At 33.1% G+C, this 27,485-nt stretch overlaps 1 protein-coding gene across 1 annotated transcript in view; it reads right to left on the bottom strand.

Moving 5' to 3' along the window:
- Cep112 (centrosomal protein 112) overlaps positions 1 to 27,485 on the bottom strand; it is a 435,668-nt gene that overhangs the window by 399,974 nt on the left and 8,209 nt on the right. Inside the window, exons 4-5 of the mRNA XM_048798206.1 lie at positions 24,338 to 24,528; positions 22,012 to 22,184 (exon numbers count right to left, since the gene is read on the bottom strand). Coding sequence (XP_048654163.1) covers positions 22,012 to 22,184; positions 24,338 to 24,528 — 364 coding nt within the window. The remainder of the gene's footprint in view (positions 1 to 22,011; positions 22,185 to 24,337; positions 24,529 to 27,485) is intronic.

Below are 27,485 nucleotides of genomic sequence, written 5' to 3'. Positions count from 1 at the left end.
GGGGGGGGGGGGAAGATCTCATGAAAACTGAAGGGACATCAGTAGAAAGTACTAGGTTGCCTTCTAGTAGTTTTGCAGTTTCAGGTCTTTTGTTTAAGTCTTTAATCAATTTCTAGTTGATTTTTTTGTGTATAATATGAGATAAGGAACAACTTTTATTTTTCTGCTTGTGGATTTTCAGTTTTACTAACACTTAAAGAGAGAACCCATTATCATTGTGTGTTCTTGGCACCTTTACAAAGATCAGTTGGGCATATGTGTATGGATTTATGCATAATATTTATATATATATGTACATTTATACACAATAGAATTCATTGTTGCATATTTGTATATGCACATGATATAACAATATAATTTGGTTAATTTTATTTCCCATTATATCCCCTTTCCTTCTTCTCCCTCCCCCTGAAGGGCTAAGGTTGTGGCTCAAAGATAGAGCACACACCTAGCATGCGTGAGGCACTGTTAATGTATCCACTTATAACTAAAAAATAAATATTTTTTTTAAAAAGAAAAATGAAAAAGTTATAGAGATTTGCTGGAAAACATTGTGCTTACCATTAACAATATTGTGCTATACACTAAAAAAAATTGTTAAGATGTTAGATCTCATGTTACATAATCTTGCAATAAATAAAATATGAGAAACTTCTGAATGTTTATTTAATTTGCATTCACAATGTGATTCAGGTGGCCACTGTGTGAAAGGGAAATTGAACAACCTATAATCATAAAACCGTGATTACAAATGAAAAACGTGATTACCTATTTTAAAATCACAATGGATAAATAAAATGGTAGACTAATATAGCAGAATATTAAAAAAATGGATTAAAAAACTAGTTCAAAAAATTCTCTGAAAAAACAAAAGCAAAAAAGTGATGAATATAATAAATAAAAGTGTAAGGGAGAAAGAATATAGATTCAAAATCTCTTAACACAGAGGCAAAATGAATTCCAGAAGGAGGAAACAAACAGAAACTGAGGATATAATGAAGAAATAGTACTGAAAATGCCAATCAAAACTGCAAAGAGGGGCTGAGTTTGTGGTTCAGTGGTGAAGTGCTTGCCTCGCACATGTGAGGCACTGGGTTCAATCTCCAGCACCACATAAAAATAAATAAATAAAATTATTGTGTCCATTTACAATTACTAAATAAATAAATATAAAAGATTGCATAGAGAAGTCTTAAAGACAGACTTTGGACCAGTTTGTCTTGGACAAAAATGCACTGCAATGGAAAGGATGGAAATGGTCTACCAGACTCTGATTCCAGAAGCAACTAAAAAGATAGTAGGAAGCATGACTATCAAAAAGTAAAAAGAGGGACCCAAAGTGCTCCACTAAAGTAGGAGAACAAAGTCAAACTCACCAAGAAACCAGAGGCTGGGCTGGAGTGCCTTGCTCTTGAAAGAAAGATGAAATTAAGAGCTGGTGACCACAAAAACAAACAGAAACTCAGGATATAATGAAGAAACAGTACTGAAAATGCCAATCAAGACCGCAAAGAGGGGCTGAGATTGTGGTTTAGTGGTGAAGTGCTTGAACCTTCACAGAAGAAGAAATATAATCCATCAACAAACATATGAAAAAATGTTCATCATCTCTAGCAGTTAGAGAAATGCAAACCAAAACTACTCTAAAATTTCATTTCACTCCATTCAGAATGGCAATTATCAAGAATTCAAGCAATAATAAGTGTTGGCGAGGATATGGGGAGAAGCCACACTCATACATTGCTGGTGGGACTGCAAATTGGTGCAACCACTATGGAAAGCAGTATGGAGATTCCTCAGAAAACTGGGAATGGACAACCATTTGACCCAGTTATCCCACTCCTTGGTCTATACCTATAGAACTTAAAATCAGAATAATACAGTGACACAGCTACATCAAAGTATATAGGAGCTCAATTCACAGTAACTAAACTATGGAACCAAACTAGATGCCCTTCAACAGATGAATGGATAAAGTAAGTGTGGTACATATACACAATGGAGTATTACTTAGCCTTAAAGAAGAATGAAATTATGGCATTTGCAAGTAAATGGATAGAGATGGAGAATATCATGCTAATAAGTGAAGTAAGCCAAACCCAAAAAATCAAAGGCTGAATGTTTTCTCTGGTAAGTGGATGCTGATCCATAATGTGGGAAAAGGGAGTAGGAAAGAATGAAGGAACTTTGGATTGTGCAGAGGGTAGTGAGGAGAGGGAAGGAGATATGGGGATGAGGACAGTGGAATGAGACAAACATTATTTACCTATATACATGTATGATTACACTGCCAGTGTGACTGCACTGTGTTCAGCCAGAGGAAGAGAAGTTGTGCTCTATTTGCATATAATGTGTCAAAATGCATTCTACTGTCATACATTATTAGAACAAATTTTTAAAAGAAAATAAATTAAAATGTAGAATTTAATGAGCTTTGACAAAAGTATGCACCTGTGTAGCCGCACAATAAATATACAAATTGTTCCCAGCACACCCCAAAATTTTCCTGAGACCATTTAGAATCAACCTACCTCCTCCTCCAATCCCAGATGACAAATATTTTCTAGAATCTCTTATATATGAAATTAAAACAGCATATACATTTGTATGTCTGGCTTCTATCACTGAGGATGCTTTTGAGATTTATCCATGTTGTTGCGTGTATCCAAAAGTCATTTTTATTGCTTAGTAGTATTCCATTATATGTATAAACTAGAATTTGCTTTTCTATTCACATATTGATGGACTTTTAGATGGTTTATACATTTTGGCTATGATAAATAAAGCTGCTGTGAACACTCAAGTATTTATGTAGACATGTTTTCATTTATCCTGATTGAATATATAGGAATAAAACTGCTTGGTCATATGCTATGTTATTAAAAATAAGAAAGTTCCAAACTGTTTTCCAAAGTGGTTGTGCTATACTATGTTCCCATCAATGGTATATAAGACTTCCAGTTGCATTACATTACCCCCATAGTGGTTTTCTAAATCTCTGCAATTTTAGCCCTACTAATGGATATATACTGGTATCAAATTGTGCTTTAGAATTTGCATCTACCAAATAAAAAACAGCACTGACTATCTTTTCATGTATGTATATCATCCCTTCATATAATTTCATTTGAAACTGTCTACAAACTCTTCTACACATTAATTGGATTGCTTTCTATCTTTTCTTGAGTTGTAAAAGACATATATATATATATATATATTCTATGCAAGAGTCCATCAGATATATGTAATGAATATATTTTCTCCCATCCCATTCTGTACCTTGCTAGGTAATTTCCAAATGACAGCTTTCTAAGAAAAAAGACTTTACAAAAATATTTTATTTAACTGTTCAGTTTTTACATCCTATTTTAGATGTATTTGTGTACTCCAAGTTCCCAAGATTTTCTGCTTTCTTCTAGAAGTTCTATAGTTGTGGCATTTTCATTTAAGTCTATGACCCTTTTCACTGTTTTTTCAATGGATATCAAGTTGTTTCAACACAATTTGATGAAAAGACCTCTTCCTTCAATTTCATTGCCATCGTTAGGGAAAATCAACTGATTATATACATGAGGCCTATTTCTAGAATTTCCATTCTGTTCTACAAATCCATTCTTTCATCAATACTCCTGCCTTCATTAATGAGATTTGACATGAACATTAGGATGTATTTTTCAATTTCTGGAAAAATAAAATCTTACTGGGATATTGATAGGGATTTTTATTGTATCTGTAGCTCATCTTGTGTCATATTAACATCTGTAAAATATTAAGTCTTCCAAATCTTGAACACAGGCTACTTTACTTAATGGTATCTTTTTAATTCTTTCAGCAAAGATTTTGTAACTTTCAGTGTACAAATTTTTTATCTCCCTGGGTAAGTTTATTCTAAGTAATTAATTCTTTTTGATGCTATTGAAAATGTTACTGAGTCTTAACTTCCTTTTCAGATTAGTCACTGTTAGTATATTAAAATGCAAATATTTTGTGTGTACTGATTTTGTATCTTGCAAACAGGCTGAATGAATTTCATCCTTAGGGTTTTTTACATATATGTAAACATATGTAAAACATATATGTACATTGTTTGTGAATAAAGATAATGTTACTTCTTTGTTTCTACTTTAGATGCCTCTTATTTCTCTGCCTTGTCCATACCTCTGGCTAGGACGTGTAGTGCTCTTTTGAATACACACGTATAAACAAACTATCTTCCCTTATTCTTGATCTTAATAGAAAAGCTTTCAGCCTTTCACCTAAATATTTTGGCTACAGGCTTTTCTTATATGGCCTTTTTATGTTGTGGTAGTTTCCTTCTAAGTTTTTTAATCAAATGTTGATAAATTTTTGTCAAGTGATTTTTCTGAATCAATTAAGATAATTGTGTGAGGTCTTTTTCTGTCATATTGTTAATGTGGTATATCTTAATTATAGACTTTCATATATCAAACTATCCTTGCATTCCAGGAAAAAAATCCCATTTGGTCAAGATATATAAGCCTTTTAGTTTGTTGTTAAATTTAGCTTTCAATTATTTTATTGAGAATTTTGCATCCACGTTCATCAGGTTTTAGCTTATAGGTTTCCTTTATTGTTGTGTCCTTGTCTGCCTATAATACCAGCTTAATGCTAGCCTCACACAATGAACTGAGAAGTGTTCCTTTCTCTTTAATCATTTCGAAAAGTTTAAGGAAGGATTAAGTATAATTCACTAGTGAAGTCACCTGGTTCCGGGTTTTTTGGGTTTGTTTTTTTTCCCCCCTTGAGAGGTTTTTTGATTACCAATTCCATCTCCTTTCTAGTTACAGACTAGCTCAGATTTTCTATTTCTTCCCAATTTAATCTTGGTATGTTGAGTGTTTTTAGAAAATTTTCCATATTATCTAGATTATTCAATACATTAACATACAATTGTTCATAAAGTCTCTAAAAATCCATTTTATTTCTGTCAAATTGTAACATCCCCCCTTCATTTCTGAATTGAGTGCTCTCTTTTCTCTTAGTCCTTGTAGCTAAAATTGGTCTTTTGTTGATCTTTTCCCAAAAAAGTACACTTAGTAGTTTTTATTGATAGTCTCCATTGTTTTTCTACTCTCTATTTTGTCTATTTTTGGTCTAATCTTTTTTATATATATTTTTTAGTTGTTGACAGACCTTTATTTTATTCACTTATTTATATGTGGTAATGAGAATCAAACCCAGTGCCTCACACATGAGGCAAGCACCCTACCACTGAGCCACAACCCCAGCCCTCTGTGCTATTCTTTATTATTTCTTTCCTAAGTTTTCTCTTTAAGTTCTTTTTCTGCTTCCTTAAGGTGTACGTTTAACTGGAGACTTTTCTTCTTTGTTAATATAAGCACCTTTAAGACAAAAAATTTTCCTCTTTGCACTGTTTTCACAGCAATCCTTAATTTTGTTATGTTGGTTTTTTTGTTTGTTTTCATTGGTCTGAAAACATTTTCTAATTTCCTTTGTGACTTCTTCTTTAATCCATCAGCTATTTAAGTTTGTTAACTTTTACAAGTTTATGGATTTTCCACTTTCCTTTCTATTGATTTCTAATTTCCCTCCTTTGGGATAGGAAAAGATACTTTATATTTTTTTGATTTCCTTACATGTACTGATTTGCTCTGTGGCATCACTTATGGCATATCCTGAAGAATGCTCCACGTGCACTTCAGAAAAAGCTGCTTGCTGGCTGCAGTGTTCTGTTTATATCTATTAGCTCAAATTGGTCTATAATGTTGTTCATATTGTCTATGTATTTCCATTTTTTTAACTTTATTCATCTTTTTTGGTACTGGAGATTGAACCAGGGACTTATGCACACTAGCAAGTACTCTGCCACTCACCTATGTTCCAGCCTTTTTTTGTTTTATATTTTGAGAGTCTTGCTAAATTGACTAGGCTGACCTCTAACCTAGAATCTCCTGGCTCAGTATCCAAAGCAGCTGAGATTATAGGTGTGCAACACAGCACCAAGCTTCATATTTTCTGTTTCTTGATTGATCTTTGCCTAGTTATTCTAATTTTGAGAGTGGGGTACTAAAGTCCTGGAATATTACTGTAGAACTTTCTCTATTCTCCTTCAGTTCTATAATATTTACTTCATCTATTTAGGAATTCTGATGTTTGAAGCATATGTTTATAATTGTTCTTCCTAGTGAATTCACCCATTCATAATTATATAATGTCCTTCTTGGTCCCTATTAAAATTTTTACATAGTTTCATTTTGCCTGATATTAGTCACCCCTGCTCTCTGAGTTAATATTTACTTGAACAGTATATCACCTTCCATCCTTTCTTATCCAATCATGCATGTCCTCAGATATAAAGTCTCTTATAAACAGTATATAATTGAATCCTGTTGTTGTCTTAATACATGCTACCAATATATGTCTTCTAATCAGAAAATTTTAATTCATTTATATTTAAAGTAAGTACTGGTAAGGAAGGACTTACTATAACTGTTTTGTTTTCTTGTCATCTTTATTGTTGTTATTTCCTATGTGGCTTCTACCTTAGTCCTACTTATTTCCTCCCTTACTGTATTCCTATATGTTTAGTTGATTTTTGTAATAATGTTTTAATTTTTTTCTCATTGCCTCTTGTGCATATTCTGTAAACATCTTGTGATTACCCTAAGATGAAACTTAAAATTCCCTAAGTTACAACAATCTATTTTAAAATTCAAGCATAATGACAAATAAAAGCTCTACTCCTTTATAGCTCTATTCATCCTCCTCGCTTTGTTATTTATGTTGTGCACCCATTATATATATTTACAATTATTTTATGCATCTTATTAATCATAAAAAAGAAAAAACGAGAAATTATAAACCTAAACTACAAGTTTTCTTATTTTTTCACATTTTTCTCTTTTTTATCTGATCAATCTAACTAAAGTTTATCAACTTCATTTATCTTTTCAAAAAAAATCAGTGTTGGGCTGGGCGCAGTGGTACACACCTGTTATCTCAGCAGCTCAGAAGGCTGAGGCAGGAGTACCTCGATTTCAAAGCCAGCCTCAGCAACAGCAAGGTGCTAAGCAACTCAGTGAGACCCTGTCTCTAAATGAAATACAAAATAGAGTTGGTAATGTGGCTCAGTGGTCTAGTGCCCCTGAGTGCAATCTCTAGTATCCCCCTCCCCTGCAAAAAAAAAAAAAATCATTGTTGGATTCTATTGATTTTCCTCTGTTGTTTTCTGTTACATTGATTTTCTACTTCTATTTTATTTTCTTCTTCTGACACTGTGTTCATTTAGGTCTTCTTTTTCAAGTTTCAAAAGGCTTTGATCACTCGTTTTAGATCTTACTTTTTCCCCTGAAAAAACACTAAAAACTTTTTAACCACTTTAGCTGCATCCCATAAATATGTCATCCCATATTAATCAAAAATATTTGATTAAAAATATTTCCCAAATTCTCTTCTAATCTCTTCCTTGACCCATAGGTTACACCAAAGTGAGTTTTCTTAACTTATAAACTTTTGAGGGCTTTTCTGGGTTAACCATTATTGTTGATTTCTTGTTCAATTCCAATGAAGAAAAAAAAATATAATCTTCAACCACTGGAGATTTTTTTATGACCCAGTCATGACCTATGTGGGTGAATTTTCCTTATGCACTGAACAAATGCGGTTATTGGATGGCTATTTTATAAATATTCATTAGGCTGTAATAGTTTAGAGTATTCTTGAAATCTATATCCCTTTTTTTTTTTTTTGATCTAGTTGTTGCCTCAGTTTCCAAGAAAGGGTTGTTAAAATCTGCGGTAATGTTTGTGCATTTGTCTACTTATCCCTTTACCTGTTATTTTTGTTTTGTTTTTGCTTTGTGTATTTGTGTTGCTCTATTACTTGTTACTTACCCATTTATAATTGTTATAACATGCTTATGAACTGATTCTTACCATTTAGTCTTTTGTAATTCTCCTTGTCTTGAATTCTATTTTATCTGATATCTAAAATAGTCATTCACCTTCCTTAGCCTTATTGTTTCCACAGTACATCTCATTGTATTGTATTTTGTTTTTAAGTTATTTGTCTTTGTATTTAAAGTATGTATCTTATATATAATATTAAGTTGGTTACTGAATTTTTATCCAGTCTAACTTGAGTGTTAAGTTCATTTATATTTAATGTAATTATTAATATGGTTCTAAGATTTTTTTTCAAGGCTAAGATTGTTCTAAGATTTAGTCTATCATTTTGCTTTAGTTTTTACCCCAACTCCTTTTGTACTTTTCTTATAGCAACAAAATAACTTCCACCTTGGACTGAAAAAAGAGACAATATGAAATTAAAAGGGGCCCAGACTGGGAAATAGTTTAATAATGTTTTAAGTTAAAAATGCACTTAAAGGGCTGGGGATGTAGCCCAGTGGTAGAGTGCTTGCTCATCATGCATGAGGCCCTGGGTTCGATCATCAGAACCATAAAAAAAGAAAAATACAATACACTTAAAAACACAACCCACTTCTAGATATCTACCCAAGAGAAATACAAAGAAAAAATGGCCAATCAAAAACTTGAATTTCTGTAGCAGCTGGGATACAGTACTGAACACTAATGAGTAGTATACATGCTTAACATGCATTAAGCCCTGAGTTAAATCCACAGCATGCACACATATGCACACACAAAAACAAGTCCACAGCAGGAATATTCTAATAGTGAAAACTGAAAACAAAACAAATATCTACTTAACTGATAAATGGATAAACAAAACGAGATATAGTCATCCATGAAATGCCAATCAGAAACAAAAAGGAATGAACTGATTGATATATATATAAACTTAAAAACTTCAAAAGTTTTTTGAGAGTGGGGTACTAAAGTGAAAACCAGACACTTAGAACTACATATCTTATGATTCCACTTATGAAATTTTTAGAAAACTAAAGAACACAAATACAAACAGAAAAAGGAAATCATTGCTTGCCTAGGGCTTAGGAAGGCCTATGCTATACAAAAAATCAATATTTATTTCAGAGCTACAGTAATTAAGGCAGTATGGTAATAACACAGAGATAGATAAACTGACCAATGAAGAAACTAGAGACCAGAAATAAGCCTATACAAATAAGATTTCCTAGTGTATAACAATGGTGCCAAGGGGCTGGAGTTGTAGCTCAGTGGTAGAGCACTCACCCAACACGTGAGGCAGTTGGTTTGATCCTCAGTACCATATAAAAATAAGTTAATAAAATAAAGGTATTGTATCCATCTACAACTAAAAATTATTTTTTAAAAAAATGGTACCCAGAACAGCAGTGGCGAAAGAATCAATTGGATATCCACTGGAGGGTTATGGGGACAGAGGAGATGAACCCAGCCATGATCCCTACCTCACTTCATACAGAAAAATCAATTCCAGATATACCATATACCTAATAGAAAAGTAAAATAAGTTTTCTAGAAAAAAAAAAACATAGGAGATCACCTCCATGATCTTGGGATAAGCAAGCCAAAAAATCCCAAACACCCATAAAAAACACACACAACAGAGATAGCACAAAAACTATATTATAATTAATAATGTTCAACAGATGGTTTGGATGTTTATCACCTCCAAAACCCATGTTGAAATTTAATTGCCATGGTAACAGTATTAAGCAGGACCTTCAGCAGGTAATTAGTCCATGATCCACATGAACGGATGGATTAATGTTGCAGTAATAGGAATGGATTCATTATAAATTGGCAAATTCATCCTCTGCCTCTCTTTCTTGCTGTCTTCTCTCACTCTCATTCTCACTCTCTCTCATCCTCTTACCTTGCAACATGGAATGAAGCAGCAAGAAGACCCTTGCAAGATGTCAGAAGCCTAAAATTAGACTTCCCAGCCTCCAGAATTGTGAACCATAAATTCTGTTCATTACATACTATGTTGTCTCAGATATTCTATCACACTAGCATAAAATGGAGTAAGACTCCAATTGAAAGTGAAAACACAAGATACAGATTGGGATAAAAGTATTTGCAATACATATATTCAACAAAGAATTGGTACTCAGAACAGATAAAAGCAAATCAACAGGACTTAAATACGAACTCCACAAAATCAGAGATTCAAATAGTCAAATAGGAACAAAAATAGATGCTGAAAATCATTAGTCACAAAAGAAAATGTAAATTAAAAGCACACACCCATCCTGCCAGAATTGCTAATATTAAAGGACACTAACAACACAACTGTTGGCAAGACTGGGGAGCCAGGAACTTTCAAATCCTGCTAGTGGAAATGTAAATTAGCCTAGTCACCTTGGAAAACTCTTTGGCAGTGTCTACTGTAATTATACTTATAAGTCAACTTTAAAAAAAAAAAAAAAAAGGTGGGCATATATGCACTAAAAGGCATGTAAAAGAATGTTCACAGTAGAATTATTTGTAATAGACAAAAACTGGAAACAATCCAAAAATCCAACAACAGTAGAATGAATGTATATAAAATGTGATGTATTCACATAGTAATAAAAATTTATTTTTAAATACAACAACATGGAGCAATCTCATGAGCTAATGTTGAACAAAAGAGGCTAGAAACAAAAGTGAACACACTTTATGAATCAAAAACAGTTAATGATAATCTATGCTGACATCATGCAGAACAGTGGTTACCTCTGGGGTGGGTGATAAATGACTGGAAGGGAGCAAGACAGGATTCTGAAGAGCTGATTAAATTCCTCATTTGATCTAGAGGGGATGTCTGGATTTTAGGGATGTTTTTATTCTTTAAAACTCATCAAGCCTCACACTTTGATGTGTCTTGCTGTACATATATTATTATACATTATTCTTTGTGTGTCCTGCTATATATATGCTATACTTTGATTTTCAAGGTTTACGAGACAAAGAATGCACTACAGCTACCTTTATTAACATGGATGAATCTGAAAAATATGGTGAGTGAAAGAAGCAAATCTCAAAATAACATACACAATGTTGAAAAGGCAGCAGGAGGAGGAAGAAAGAAGAGGAAAGAAGCTAAGAAATGATAAACACCATTGTATAAGAATGGTTTCTGCTTAGAAGGAGGGAAGAAGAGGCAATGGGGAAGGAGCACCCAGGGTCATGTGGAGTATTTTAATGTGATGTTCCCTGGCTGGGTGGAAAGTTCAGGGACTTTTATATTATCATTGTTCTTTAAACTTTTAGTACATGTGCATTTTATGCATTTGTTAAATTTGTTATGTTTCACAGTCGTAAAAAAAAATTAAAGTGATATAACCCTGAATTAGATTAGAAAACTAAGTACTAACTTTTGATTTTATGTCTTTTCATTTATCTGAGCAATGGGTAATGTTGTTAAATATCATCTTCAAAATAGTATTCTTTGGGTATAATTGCTAAATATTTTTGTGAAAGACAAAAATAAACAGCAACAACTTTAATATCAGTAAAGTATCAATACTAAAAATAAAAAAGTAACTTTCATGTTCTACAACATATTTATCTTAATTTTTTCCTTAAGAGAACTTTATTTGAAATAAAAAAATAAATTTAAAAAATGAGATGCTCAGCAAAACTAAAAAATGACCTGATACCTATAAACATCTTGAGACTTTATATTTCTTATTACCTACTTGAAAATACACATTTGATTTAAAATTTTAAAATAAAAATAATGCTTAATAGTCATACCTTGAATCAATATTTATCAATATATCTCTGCTTATAACACTTAGTATATCACTGTCATCTTTTTTTATTAATAAAAGAACAATCAAAACTGCTTAGTATTACCTGACAGAACAAAATTTACTTGTGAAATAAAAAGATGCTATTAAAAAGCTTTAGTCATCTTTTCAAAAAAAGAAAAAGAAAAATGTGGCTATAGTTGTCAAAAATCTGACTTGGGGGAAAAAAAATATACCTAAAAGAAAAGATGCAGAGTCATTATGTTCATAAATATTCCGTCTCAATTACAAAATTGCTGCCACTTGGCCTTGCTTTGGTAAATACCTAAAATGGTATTTAACTAGCACACTGATGTTGATAATTAATGAGTAGCAAAGTGGTTTTATTAGTGTGTGAATGTTATATATTATTAAGTGCCCTACCAAGCAGTTTTACTTCTTGTTTATGTAGCAGTCTTCTATTCTGAGCTCAAAATTAAATGTCTTTCAAAAAGTACATCAATGGGGTCTAGGGCTGTAGCTCAGTGGTAGAGCACTCGTCTCACATATGTGAGGCCCTGGGTTTGAACCTCAGCAACACATAAATAAAATAATAAAGGCATTGTGTCTACCTACAACTAAAAAAATATTTTTTAAAAAAAGTATATCAAAGGGCTATAGTTGTAGCTCAGTGGTAGAGCACTTGCCTAGGATGTGTGAGGCACTGGGTTCGTTCCTCAGTACCACATGAAAATAAATAAATAAAATAAAGGTATTGTGTCCATTTACAACTTAAAAATATTTTTTAAAGTATATCAAATATAACAAATTAATCAGGTTTATTTCATGCTAAGTGTTCTACCCAAACTGATGAAAAAGATAAACAGTATCTTTTCTATTAGGGGGGAAGCCTCAGAAACCCAACACTAATAAACAGAATAGCAATTAAACATTGCTCATGGATGATCATCATCAAAAAAGGGATGCCATGAACTGCACATAAGCATATAAGAGGCCTCGCCACAGCAGAGACAGTTTATATGCACTAATACTTAACTCCTAGCCCCATCACCACCACATTTTCTCACCTAGACAGAGAAGAGGCCTGCAGTACTCCATCTAGTAGGTCAGGTTTTACAATGGCCCATGAGAACACTGAGATCTAGAACTGCACTAGTGGCCCAATATAGTGATCACTAACCACATGTGACTATTTAAATCAATTAGAACAAAAAATTTTGTTCCTTGGTCATGTCGACCACATTTCAAGTGCTCAACAGTCACACCTGACTAGTGGCTACTGTATTGGAAAACACAGCTACAGAACATGACCATTATCACAGCAAGTTCTATTAGTGCTGCTATAAAATATGTCTTTGCCCAAACATCAGGGAAATTTTTTAATGAAATGAATGTATTTTGGTGAATAATATTCAAGGATGTTTTACTATGTGCAATCCTAACTAGGTTGACAGACATGAAGATGCACCAAGAAAGGAAGATACTGATTGGCTCCCTGACAAATATAGCCAACAATTTCAGGAGCAGGAACTATTTGTAGTGTCTTATTTACATATAAAAATAGAGTTCAGCGAATTAAAAAGATTCTGTTTTTATTACTACATAAACTGAAAAATCAACATCTTTTAAATAAAATTTTTTTTTCATGTAGATCAACATTCAACCCACAAGTAGGTTTTCATTATACTTTATCACCATCTGCTGGCTATGCTATTACACTGCACAGCAAATTAAATATTAACTATCTTGGGAGACCTTTTTAAAGGACATACAGAATACCAGCTTTTTGCTACAATGCATTCCTGGAAAACCACAGTTTAAAAGAGAGTTATTGTAAAGCAAATCACATTTTCCAAAATTATACGAGTATGACTAGAGTCTTCATTCCAAAACAAAAACCAGCATCAAATAACCTATAGAAAGATCTCATCAAAGCAAAGATGCAAAGACTACTGGAGTCCTCTACCATCATTTAAAATAGGATAATTATTCTCTAAGTCATTTCTTATAGGCATAAAATAATGCATTATTTAGATGATCTAATAAAAGCTAAAAGATCAAATTTATATAAAATTAGCCTAAATCTGATATGTTAAAAAATAACATAAATAATGATAATTTTGTTTGCACATTCTTAAAATTTTTAAGTAATCTGGATGACACTCATTATAAAATGGTATCTAAAGAAATTTAGATGAATGTCTTCTTTAAGCACCAGTAAACTTCTCTAAAATTAGCAGAAGCAATGTGTTTTTTCACAGGCAAAGCAGTGTTTAAAGGCCAATGTTGATTTAACATTACTTTTCTTCACTCTCTGACTCCTAACTTTTAATCAAAGTTTCAAGTAAAAATGAAGTTATTAAATGATTTTTCTTCATCTTTCCCTATCCCAGAACCTAACTATACTTTGGAGATAAACTATCAGATCACATCATATTTTGTTGAAAATTCATAAAAATAATGACAAGCCACTAAAAAGAAGCTTCAAAATATTTCTCACATAATTGCATGGTAAGAATACACTCTATTACCTTTGTGTTCTGTCTTTGGGATACAGCATGAAAATAATAAAGACATGACATGAAAAAAGTCTAAATATTACTAAGACAGCTTCTAATGTAGGCTGCAGAAAAAATATAAAAAAGTAGGAATGTCAAATTTTTAATCAGTTTTTTCCTCTATGGACTTTTTATCCCTATAATACTTCAAGGAAGAATGAAGCTCTGCATTGCTTTTTTTTTTTTTTTTTTAATGTGGGACAGTCACTTTTTCTAGGAAGATTAATTTGAGGTAATATCCTAGGTAAAGGGGAATATATGAATTGACCAACAAGTTAGAATTTGTTCACAGTTAATTTAATTTTAAAACTACATCATTACCTATACTAGTTTCAAAAGAGTATGACCTAAGAGTATAGGAAACAAGACGAGAGGGGTATCAATTTGGTTAAAATTCACCATTTTGTAAGACTAAGCAATAATGTTAAAAATCTTTTTTCCTGATTAAAGGTCTTTGTATGGTGTTATCACTAAATAGTATCTAAATTGCAGTCTAAACTCTCTTAAAACCTTCAGTTATCAATAAAAATAAATCATCTATATCTGACCTTACTAATGGAAAAAATCTCTGTAAAATCATATCTTAAAGATTTGTGGAAATGCAATAGAGTATAAGAAAACTAAATACAAAAACTTTGCTTTATGCCAACTATCAACTACATGTTAAATAAAATAGCTTATTCTTTTTTAAAAAATGACGCCAGCCACCCTGTATTATTTCTATCCTGAAAAAAAAAATATTTGTTATGTTATTTAAATAAACATTCCTATAAATCCTTTTCTGAAATACTATTACCACTCTTCTGAGAGTGAGCAGTATTACAATGAAAATCTTTCTGCACAGGTATCAATTTATTTTTCTTGGAGAATACAAAATGATTCTCAATACCTGAAAATACTTAATAACCAATAGATTTTAAGATTATACTCTCAGGATTACACAATTAGGGAATGAAAAGAATGATCAAGGGGCTGGGGTTGTGGCTCAGCGGTAGAGCACTTGCCTACCATGTGCGAGGCCCTGGGTTCGATTCTCGACACCATATAAAAATAACTAGATAAAATAAAGGCATTGTGTTGAAAAAAAAAAAAAAAAAAAAGAATGATCAAACAATCTGACTGGCAAGCCCAGAGTGGACTATTATAATAGCAATCACCATGACAGTGATGGTGGTGGTAGCAGCAGCTAACCTCTAGGGGGTCCTGTGCCAAATGCTCCACGTGTATTATTTTACTTTGTCCTTAAAACTCTGCTTTACAAATGATGAAACTGGGGTTTAGAGAAATTAAGTAACTTGCCTGAGGACAGATAATTGCCAAGTGTCAGAAGTAGAATCTGAACAAAGGCAAAGTACCTCATTTCAAAACTCAACCTAGAAATATCCCAGAACAAAGGCACAGCCTAGGATTGCTGAGGAAGCACAAGTAGAGGGAAAATTAGATAAGAATGAAATTTCCATATTTTTTACATAAAGTACTTATGCCTACATAGCATACTAGAAAGAAAATCATAAACCTGCATTGTAATGCCAGATCTACTACTGGTAAAATGACTTGATCTTCCTGAAGGTGTTACCTCCTCAATAAATACAAAAGGGCAATGATGCCAACCTCCAAGAATTGTGAAGAGAATTAAATCAGATAATTTAGAAAGAGTTTTAGAATAGTGCCTAAATATAGTAGGAACTCCATTAACAGTACAACTCACCTCACTTGGTTTCTGCTTTAACAAATAGAAACCAGTGGAATCCACACACATTTAGAATATTTACTGATAAAAAATTTTTCATTCTTATGTTTAAATATATATTATGTAATTAACTATATTAATTTGCATCACTAATATTGACAATATGTATGACTGAAAATTTTAATAAGATGGTATTTTTTAGTAAGCAATGTAACAATATTTATTAAAAAAAACTAGTTGTGATTACTAAAAATAACATGCACACATATACAAAAAGAATATTTTTATGCACACTCCAGACTAGTCTCACTCACTAAAGATAACCATCTTTAACAGTTTCATGTGTGACACCCAGAAATATTCCATGCACACGTGTATCCATACAGCTTCGTTAAAACACACACACGTAAATGGAAGTTTACTATGTTTTATGTATTTCTTTTTAACTCTATATATCTTCCAAGCCTCACCATAGTAGCCTGTACAGATTTTTCTTCCATGCACAAGGATGTTGGATTGCCTAACAATCCCACCAACACAGCAATTCCTCTTCTAGAAATTCACAACAACCCAAAACACATGCAGGTGTGTAAAAATCAATCTTGATATCATAATTGATATCGTAACTGAAATTATGGTTCAAACTAACAGCCAAAGTTGTTTACATCCATACCATCCTTATCTTTTTATGGACATGTGGAAATCATATATTTTAAACCCCTGAACCACAAACCCCAACATCTGTGTTTCACTTCCCATCCAACGGAGGACATCTCCACAACTAAAGTAACATAAAAGGCTCTCACTCATGCTCTCCCCTTGCTTCTGTCACCTAACCAATCCTGTTGCTTCCCCACATAGGCCTGCATGGCATGGTGTGCCCTTTACTCTTGCTAATGGAGTAATAAACTCTTTTTTCAAAGGCAGTCGGACATCTGTCATCTTACCATATCTGATTAAAATAAATACCAGGTCCATTTTAATACAAGGTGCATAATGATAAATGTACTAGGATGTTAACTAAAGCATTCTTTATAATAAATAAAGAACTAAAAGCAGTAGAGACAGGTTAGAGTATATCCACAGTTCTGCAAGTGAAAAAACTCCACAGATTACATGACAAAGATTTAAGATATAGTTAAGTCAAAAAATAGCAAGTCACAGAACAGAATATATAGTATAAGTCAATTCATAATTTTTAATTACACAGGTGTGGGTGTTAACTGTCTAGTGTAGAATAATGTGAACCAAACTGTTGATGGTGATTGCTTCTCATGAGGAAAGAAGGAAAAAAACACAAAAAAGCTTTGGCTTTTTACTTTACATATTTCTACCCTGAAGTTTTTATAACAAGCATGCTTTGTATACAGATTGCAAAACCTAAAATGAAGATAAATACTGTATTGGTCATCTACTGTTGCATAACAAATTACTACAAACTTAGCAGCTTTAAACAACACACACATATTTTCTTATTTCTGTGGATCATGAGTCCAGACACAGCTGAGCTAGGTCCTCTGCTTAGGATTACATATGGCTGCAATCACGTTTGGACCAGAGCTTCGTTTTCAGCTGGGGGCTCAACTAAGGAAAGATCCACTTCCCTGTTTGCAGGGTTGTCAGCAGCATTCATTTCCTCATGGATATATGATTCATGGCAGCTGCTGCTTCAAAGTCAGCAAAGAGAATGACTCTAGATCAAGTCAGCTAGCAAGATGGAGTTTTATATAATATACTGTAATCACAGGAGTGACATCCCATCATCATTTCCATAGTCTATTGGCTAGAAGCAAGTCGCAGGTCCTCCCTATGCTTGAGGGGAGAAAATTACATAAGAGACACCAGGAGAAGGACCATGGGGCCAACTTAAAGTCTGTCTACCACAAAGACAAGGTCTTTACTGGATTTCAGTGCTAAGCATCTGAAGAATAACCAGAAAGGTAATACGCATTGACATAGCCCATGACTGCAGAAATAAGTGAAATTAGCCAAACTCTATAGGGTAAGATCTAAGTTTATAATCTCTTTATAGATATTTTATAAATCATGCTCCAAAGTCAAATATAACTGAAGTATTTCTTTGTCAAGAAAAAAGCCAGGTATTTGACATAAAAATGCAATAACAGAATTATAAGAAAAAGCAATGACATTTGGACAAGTGGTTCTTCTAAAAGACTATCAATATATAATAAATTAGAAAAAAGAAAGCAAAGAAGACAATCAGGGGCTGGGGCTATAGCTCAGTGGCAGAGCACTTGCCTCACATGGGTGAGGCACTGGCTTCAATCCTCACCACAACATAAAAATAAGAACAAATAAAAAATAAAGTCATGCTGACCATCTACAACTACAAAAAATTTTTTTTAAAGAAGAAGACAACAATAGGGACAGGACTAGCTATGTGTTGAAGCTTTTTGGTATGAAATATCAAGTATACTAGTATATGCTGTGTATTTGGTGGGGAAAAAAAAGAAAGCATGATAAGACAGATAGAAAATAACCTCATCATACTTTTAAAGTGTGTGGAACAAGGCCACTACCATATCCTACAGAACGGATAAAGGTAAAGGAAAGATGCCATCTCTACTGAATAGGGAGCCCTAACAAAAAAGCTTCAAAAGGACTCTGCATCTTTAATACTATAAAAAGGCTAGGGCACAAACAGCATAATCTAAAATGCCATTAGAAATACTTCACATACAAAAAGGTCTAAGTAAAGCAGGATTTTATAAAGTGATCAAAAAAGAAACACTAAGGGGGAAAAATCTTTTAAGATTAAAGAGGTTTTTCAAAGGACAAGTTGAAGTGGTTGTAAAATTTATGAGGCAGCATTAAACTTCAGTTCTAAGTAACAATAAATTATTCACTATAAAAACATACATGTGTCAAATATTATAAGCCTCTTAAACTTTTTAAAACAATTTCTTACAGAACTGATTAGATGTATTAGGTCAACATTAGCAGATACTAACTTTTTCATTAGCACAGTATGACCACTCAGAGTAAAAGAACAACTTTAAAAAAAAAAAGTACAGACAGAAGCATCAATAAACTATTCACCACCACATCTGATCTGATATTACACATTATGTATTTGGCCTTAAAATCAATTTTGCCGGCTAGCTAAAATAAATGTTAGTTTTATTTTTTAAATGACTTCAAGTATGTAGAACTACAAATATCTCTTAAACAATATGCATATGAATTAAAGTTTTAAATCAAATTGAAATTTTAAAATAAATCAAATTATAATTATTAAATTAAAAGAAACGTAAGATATTCTGAGAAGTTTTGTTTTGGCAGTCCTAAATGACCATTAGCCCTAGTGATAGCCTGACATTTGACCAAAGTGATAGTTCAGAGTATCCCTGCCAGCTCCTTTGCTGCATACTACATTCCTCACAGTGTGAGAGACATCTCTGTTGCATGTATCTGCACTTCCTTCAATGTTGTCTAAAATTTATTCTTCCCCCAACATTTTCTAAGTTAAATGAAAAATCCTTTTTGGACAAAATTCCATAATATACCTGTCTTAAAGGGTCTTTTTACAGATTAAATATGTGGCAGTGTCCAACACAATCCATTCATCCATGCATGCATACACCCACCAAATATAAATACTTATGGAATTCCTAATATGTTCCCACCCAGCGCTGGGAGCTGAAAATGTAGTGCAAATAGAAAAAACAGCATTCCTATCTCAAGAAATTACAATCTAGCACAAAGAATAGATATTAAACCTTTGTTCATGTGATGAGTGCAAGAGGAAGCACAGAGTGCTACAGGAGTAAGTAATGGGATCACCTAAGCTACCCAGGTAGCTGGGATATCACATAGGGTTCTTTTGAAGTTATAACATCTGAAGAATGGATAGCACTAACCAGAATCATAAGACTATCTGCTTTTCCCATTAATTATTCTTTATATATTTGAAAATGCCTCAGACTCAAGTAATTCTTTTGCATTAAAATGACATTTAATTATAGGTGACCAACAAAGAAAACTATTTGTTAAAAATGTGAGGATTTTACTCTGGTTTCATTTTCCAGAAAAGTCACTGAGTAATAATTAAAGAATATTCTCAGTGTATTTTCTTGAACTTTATCCTATGTTCCAAGGAAGGAAAAAGTCCATTCACCTGGACTCCTAGAAATCTCAAGTCTGTCCTATTCTGAACCTTCTCTTATATACACTTCAATCTCTGCAAATTTTTCCATGACTACACATAACAATCACACTGAATTTATCCACATACTTATCTCTCTCCTCCATTTATCTAAATCAAATGTCAGCAGAACTTAAACAGGTAACAAATGAGGGATTAAGATGCCAACAGTATCCTCATACTGTTCTCTTCTACAAGACAAGTCTCTTTCCTTGTTGAATTATACAATCCTTCTTCTTTCTTCTTTGCACTTTTGATAGAATACAAAAATAGAAAAATAACACTTCGTGTTCCTTTTAAATCTACTTTAAGAAAAAAATGCAAGCTCACTAATGAATGCAATTAACATCAAACTCAGTGTCTGGAACTAGGAGGAAAGAGTGAAGATATATCACATCCAGGGATTAAGCAAGTATTACTTATCTAATCTAGGGGACACATGGCTATCTTCTGGAAAGATTACCAGGTTTCTAGTTTTTAAGAGGAACCACAAAATTGAATTTTGATATGAAATTTCCCAATTGTTAATTTTGACAACTCACTCAAAAATCTTTAAAGACACTATGTAAGGCAAACAAATTTACCAACATAATTCATTCAGTTCAGAAAGATTATCAATTTCAACCTCTGGTCTAAGCTCAAAGACATAGTTACTACCCTTAATTCACCTTTATACTATAAAACTCCATGTTCATCACACCTAGAAAGGAATCTAGGATTTAGGTGGACTTTAGGCAAATATTTTAGCAAACAATGGATGGATTCTGCAACCAAATTAAGAATAGTATTTTTCTTGATACAGAAACCACAATCTCTTTACATGCCCGCTTACCTACCTATCGGCTAACAAAAATTATACCTCTTCTAATTTTATTTACCTATGGATTTTAAAATAAGTATTTAATACTACCTCCTTTAAATTGTCCTATTCATTTCCTCTTATTCTTCCTAACATGTCCTTAATTACATCACCTCTTCAACACTGCCTCTCCATTTTAACTTGTTTCCCCTTTCTAACAAAGTAATTTCATGGACTGGATTGCTTGCTCTGTGTTCATCTGTTCTTTTCCACTATGTCATCCTAGGTCTGAAAAATACACAGCGAGACCACATCAACTATGGAGAAGTTGCAAACTTCTAATTACATTTCTGTATCTGATTAAGGAATAAGCCAAAAATATTATAGTGGGAAAAGAAAGATTACATTGATAACAGAAACAAAGTCCTATAATTAAAATTACCAAGACAGTGCTGAGTATGAAGTAGGGTACTGGTCAACAGATGCTATCCAATATTCTAACATTTTAGAGAACATTGCCAATAGGAAAAATAAAAATAGGATAAAAGTCCAAATTTAAATCTATTCTTCTTAACAGCAAAAAATTATACTGTAGCAGTAATGGCAGTAAATCTTGAAGTTAGCTGAAGTATTATTAGAAGTTAGTCTTATTTAAACTAAAAATCCTATTTAAGATTGAAACTCTAGTTAATGGGGTTTATGTTTACATTTTTATTTCATTAAATAAAAATAAATACTGTTCAATGAGGGAAAAGGAGATTCAAGCAAAAGTTCCAAGATGGATATGTAAGGTGTCATTTTGTTGAAATCATTGATAATGTTCTTAACTAACTCTTGTCATGAAGGAAAAAAACAAACACAGTTATGTTATTTAAAGATTCTCAGGCACCACTTTCCAAGCAATGAAAATACATGCAGTTAATAGATATCCATAAAAGCTGCGAAAAATATAAAATAATCTTAGACATACAGTAAATGGAAAAACAAACCTGTTATTTTGCCTATACAATATCCACGCACAGTACTCAACTTTAGCAGAAATATAAAGCAAAACAATTTATTAAAAAGAAAAAGAGGAAAAATTCAATATATGAATCGGTTTCAAGGACAGGTTGAAAGATGAAAAACATTCGGAATCCCATTTTCTTAACGTACCTGTGTGCACCAGTTGGTGACAGCACCAAAGTGCTATCTTCGCCAGAAGAAAGTTTCCATGATTCACTTAATTTGTGTTCACTTGTCCCCAGCTCACCCATTACCCAGTGGGGTAAGCTCTCTGGGCTTGAACTTTTTGCTTGTGCTGCATTTGGCTCATCAAAATAGATGGACTGATTTTTAAAAATTAGAGAAGTTATTCTTTCAAAATGTACTATAAAGAAACAATTTCCATCAAGTTTCAAGTTCAATAACAGTCTTTCAAATACTCAAAATTCTTTACATATAAATACCTAAAAAGTATCACAATGCACAACAAATTACAAAATATTTAAATAAAATGGATAACATCTTCACATTTCAGTTATGTTGTGCTATATAAAAAATCTGAGGGAATGAGCCTGTAGCTCAGGGGCAGAGTGCATGCCTAGCATGTGTAAGACACTGGGTCCCATCCTCAGTACGGCATAAAAATAAATAAAATAAAATAAAGACATGTTGTTCACCTATAAATACAAAAAAAAACTAATAATTATATAACAAAAGTGATATTGACTTTATGAAGAGTTAAATGGAAAGATATTTTTAAATCCTGTGATACCCTATTTCTTTCTGTGATCATTAACTATTTTGTGTACACATTCACATACTCGGTGAACAGAAAAACCACAATCAATAACAAACCAGAAATTAAAATTAGGAATCCCTTGATGAGGTGTGAGCAAATGAGTGAGAGACCTGGGAGTTAGTTCTGGCCATATTACTAACTTATTGGTCCCTAGGCCTTCTCATTATTTTATTTGTAAAATAAAGCTCTCCCTTATGACTCTATGAAATTGAATGTGAATGGGAAAATAGGACACCATGCACACTCACGTCTTAACATCTGAATGTACTTCATAGAATGTTCTACTCTAGTTGCTGAGAATGGCATTAGCCCATTTGTTTCTCTTCAAATTAACCAGGCTGCATGACAAATTTCTAAAGAAAACTTCACTGCCCAGACACCTCTACAACAATTCTCCCAATCCTATACAGAAAATCTTCAAGGGGCTCTATATAGGGAAAAGTGACCCACGACTCTCTATCCCAAATCAGAAATGCATAACAAGTTCTTTTTAAATGGAATACAGAAGTTTCCCTCTTAACCACAGTTTCACTTTCCATGGTTTTAGTTATAGTCAACTATAGCCCAAAAATATTAAATGGAAAACTCTGGAAATCAACAATTAAATTTTAAATTGTGTTTGAGTACTATGATGAAACCTCACACCATCCATCCCACTATGTCCCTCCAGGCATATTCACACTGTATACACTAGTCATTTAGTAGCTGTCTTAGTTGTCAGAACAGTATAAGGAATTAGGTATTACCCACTGTTTCAGTCATCCATTGGAGGGACAGTTCTTGGAACATCTCCCTCACAGATAAGGGGACACGACTACTGTAGTCATGCTAATATCTGATCAAATAACAAGTCAAGCAGCTACGATCCCAAATACTATAGATCTTAACTTAAGCAAAATGCATGGCTCTACTTGAACATACAATGGATAAAACTATTATCCATTATATGTTCTTTTGACATTCCTCGACCAAAAACAAGAATTATCCTTGTAACTAAATTTTAGCATGCCTTGTAACTAAATTTTGCCTTATGTGAACTAATAAAATACATAAAAGTCTTATACTACATAAGAATTTTACAGTTCATTAAAAAAAATACATGGATATCCTGACAACAACTATCAATTACCTAATACTCCTGCAAGACTTCTCAAGTATTCAAATCCCGCACAAACTAAGGTATATTTCATGTTTATTAGGAACCAGACAGTGACAATTCATCAAGCAAGCATTGGAACAAAACTGTTTATAAAAATAAAATTAAATGAAGTATAGAAAATCACTTCTAAACTCCAGCATTACAGTAGAAGGGAATTTATAGAAGTCATCCAATACAACCTCTTATAAATTTTAAAATAATATTTATGAAAGAGTTTAATAAGCTAGAATCTACTGAAATACATAAAATGTCACCACGACAATCCAATGAAAATCAGTTGGCAGTTAAAGTTCAATATTAAAAATTCATTCATTTTTTTAGCAATATTGTAGAATACAATTGAATTAATCAATAAGGTTATTCCCATTATAGGTAAATTCCTGTTTTCTACTGAAAGTAGAAAAAACTGAATTAGAGAGGAAAAAAAATACTTTTAATTAATGTGTTACTAGGACACATAACCTAGTATTCCCAAAGGGATGAAAACTTACACACTTTTGAAGAAATGAAACTAATACACTCTGGTCAATAATACCTACCATGTATGAAGGTAATGTTTTTAGTGTCCCTGGTTCAGGGCGGTGTGTAAAAGGGCCTTCAAGCACTCCTCGCTTAAGCATATGCAATAACAATTTTGCATACAGGTTCCGATTCTTCCTGCCAATTATTCCTGCACCTGTTCCTGAAGGTTCACACAACTTTCTAATCCAAAGAGCACACCTCTGCCGTTCTATAAATACAAAAGAACTATAAGAAATTTGATTTTTCAGAAGATACAACATTTAATTACAAAGACCATAATGTACCTGCTTTAGTCTAGAACAAGAAATGGAAAAAAATTTTTATAAAGATTCAAATAGTAAATTACTAGGTTTAGGAGGCCATGTGGCATAACTACTCGACTAAGCTACTGCACCAACAAAGCAGTCACAGGCTATACATTAAAAAAAAAAAAAAAAAATGGTTCCAATAAAACTTCACCAAAAAAGGTGAACTAGAGTTGCCTCACAAGCCATAAACTCCAAATTTACAATTTAACTTTAATCAGTAGTTGGACAAAAAAAATACAAAGAAAAATTTTCACAAAAATAAAATCTCTGGATGACTACTGAATAAATTTTTTAGTTAAAATTTGCAACTCTAAAATGACTTTAGACATACTGAAGAGTCTAGAATTCTAACTGGACAAACATAGAAAGAGATAAAATGCAACCTCTGACATATCGAGCATTTTATACTTACTCTAAAATTAAATCAAAATGTTTTATTTGCTGAAGTCAATGATTTCCAGGGATTTGTAGCTGATTTACTTAGACTTTTAACATCACTAAAAATAAGTGAGTGCTATTTATATGTAATTTTGTAAAATAATTATCCTTTTAAAACTCTACCTAGCTGGGCATGGTGGCATATGCCTGTAATCCCAGCAGCTCAGGAGGCTGAAGCACAAGGATTGAGAGTTCAAAGCCAGCTTCAGCAAAAGCAAGGTGCTAAGCAACTCAAGTGAGACCCTGTCTCCATAAAATACAAAATAGGACTGGCAATGTGGCTCAGTGGTTGAGGGCCCCTGAGTTCAATCCCCAGTACCGAAAAGAAAAGAAAAGAAAAATCTACCTAAAAATATAGCACAGTTTAGTTCACATGTGATAAATGATCCACTGACTATACATACTATCTTGCCATGATATCAGATTGTTTGTTTTTTTTTTTTTTTTGAGAGAGGGAGAGAGAGAGAGAAAGAATTTTAATATTTTATTTTTCAGTTATCGGCGGACACAACATCTTTGTATGTGGTGCTGAGGATCGAACCCGGGCCGCACGCATGCCAGGCAAGCGCGCTACTGCTTGAGCCACATCCCAGCCCCGATATCAGATTGTTTTAAGTCTCAGAAAAACTACTCTGATATTAACATTTATCTGTTTACTGTAATTTGAGGACTATATATTTAACACAAATAATAAAGTCTGCTCTAATTTCTGAGTTTATAAAGGTCATATTCATTTATTGTTTTACCTATAAAAAAATCACTAAAGTTATCACTTTACAAATCTCCCTATAGAAATGAAAGCTATGGGGGCTGGGGTTGTGGCTCCGTGGTAGAGCACTTGCCTAGCACATGTGAGGCAATGGTTTGATCCTCAGCACCACATAAAAATAAACTAAAAAAAAAAAAAAAAGGTATTGTGTCCATCTGCAACTAAAAAAAAATAAAATAAAATAATAGACTTTAGCTACAAGAAAAAGTAAGCTATTATGAATTTCTAGTTCTTGACTGAGATGAGTTCCCACATACTTATTATACATTAATTAAATAGCCAAGCACAGTCCCAGCAGCTCCGGAGTCTGAGAGAAGAGGATTCCAAGTTCAAAGCCATCCTCAGCAAGTTAGTGAAGCCCTAAGCAAATCAGTGAGACCCTGTCTAAAAATAAAAAGTGAAAAGAGATAGAAACGAGGCTCAATGGTTAAGTGTCTCTGGGTTCAATCCCTAGTACCAAATAATCAATTAATTAATTAAGGAGAACAATGAATGTTCCAATACTGACAATGTGTCATAAACCAAAGATTATAAGTAATCAATTCTATGTATCTGGAATCCTTCTGTTTTATTTTTTGGCCAGGGATTGAACCCAAGGGCACTTAACCACTGAGCCACATTCCCAGCCCTTTTTTATTTTTTTTAGTTTGAGACAGGGTCTCATTAAGTTTTTAAGGCTGGCCTTGAACTTTTGATCCTCCTAATTCAGCCTCCCAAGTCACTGGGGCTATAGGCACACGCCCTGCTTTAATTCATTTTTAAAAGAAGATAAGAGGGTGGTTTGACTTGAAACATATTTGTAGTGAGAAATTTTGCTACAAATTTTTCCTAATTAGCAAATCAAAAACAAAAAGACCAAAAGGAGGGGCTGGGGTTGTGGCTCAGTGGTAGAGTAGCTGCCTAGCATTTGTGAGGCATTGGGTTCGATTCTCAGCACCACATATTAATTAATTAATTAATTAATTAATTAATTAAAGGTCCATCAACAACAACAACCAGAAAAAAATAACAAAGAAAGAAAGAAAAAGTTAAGGTCCAGCAAGGCAAGAAAGGAGATACAGTAAGAAGATTCAAGGGAAAGTTGTGCCAAGCTGCCCTGGACTAGGAAAGGCTGCAGGCTTTGGAAGTGAGTAGGCACAGAGTGCACAATTCATGTCACACTCCCTTCTCCCATTGCAGCCCCTGAAATAAATATCTAATACTGAATAATTTCCTCACTTTAAATATAGAGTTCACTCAGACACCTCAGGAAACAGGGAACTTGGAAAGAGTAAAGGCCATAGTTTCTTGGTCCCACTCTAAACCATCTACTCAACAGCTACCAAATCAGGTTCACCTTCACATCCAACCTTATACCTACTACAACGGAAAGAATCTCCTAAGTCCCCCAAATTCACTCCAATTGCTCTCTGATGCCTTAAATCATCAGAAAATTCTCTAACTTGAGAAAAAGGCCCTCATTCCAAAATAAAAAATAACAGATTGGGAAATGAAGACAAAATAGCAACAAAAACTCATTCACACCTGATTTTATTCAAACAGTCATAATCATAAAAGACCAATGGATTCTCTTCTTCTCTGATAGACAAAAGGATCAGAGAATAAGTGAATAATAGGTTCCTAAAATAGAAGGCACTTTCACAGAAGGAG

This window comes from Marmota marmota, unplaced genomic scaffold (assembly GCF_001458135.2).
Source record: "Marmota marmota marmota unplaced genomic scaffold, marMar, whole genome shotgun sequence".
Classification (NCBI taxonomy): domain Eukaryota; kingdom Metazoa; phylum Chordata; class Mammalia; order Rodentia; family Sciuridae; genus Marmota; species Marmota marmota.
Note: the sequence above shows the minus strand (reverse complement) of the source record. Positions and strands in the feature narration are given on the sequence as shown.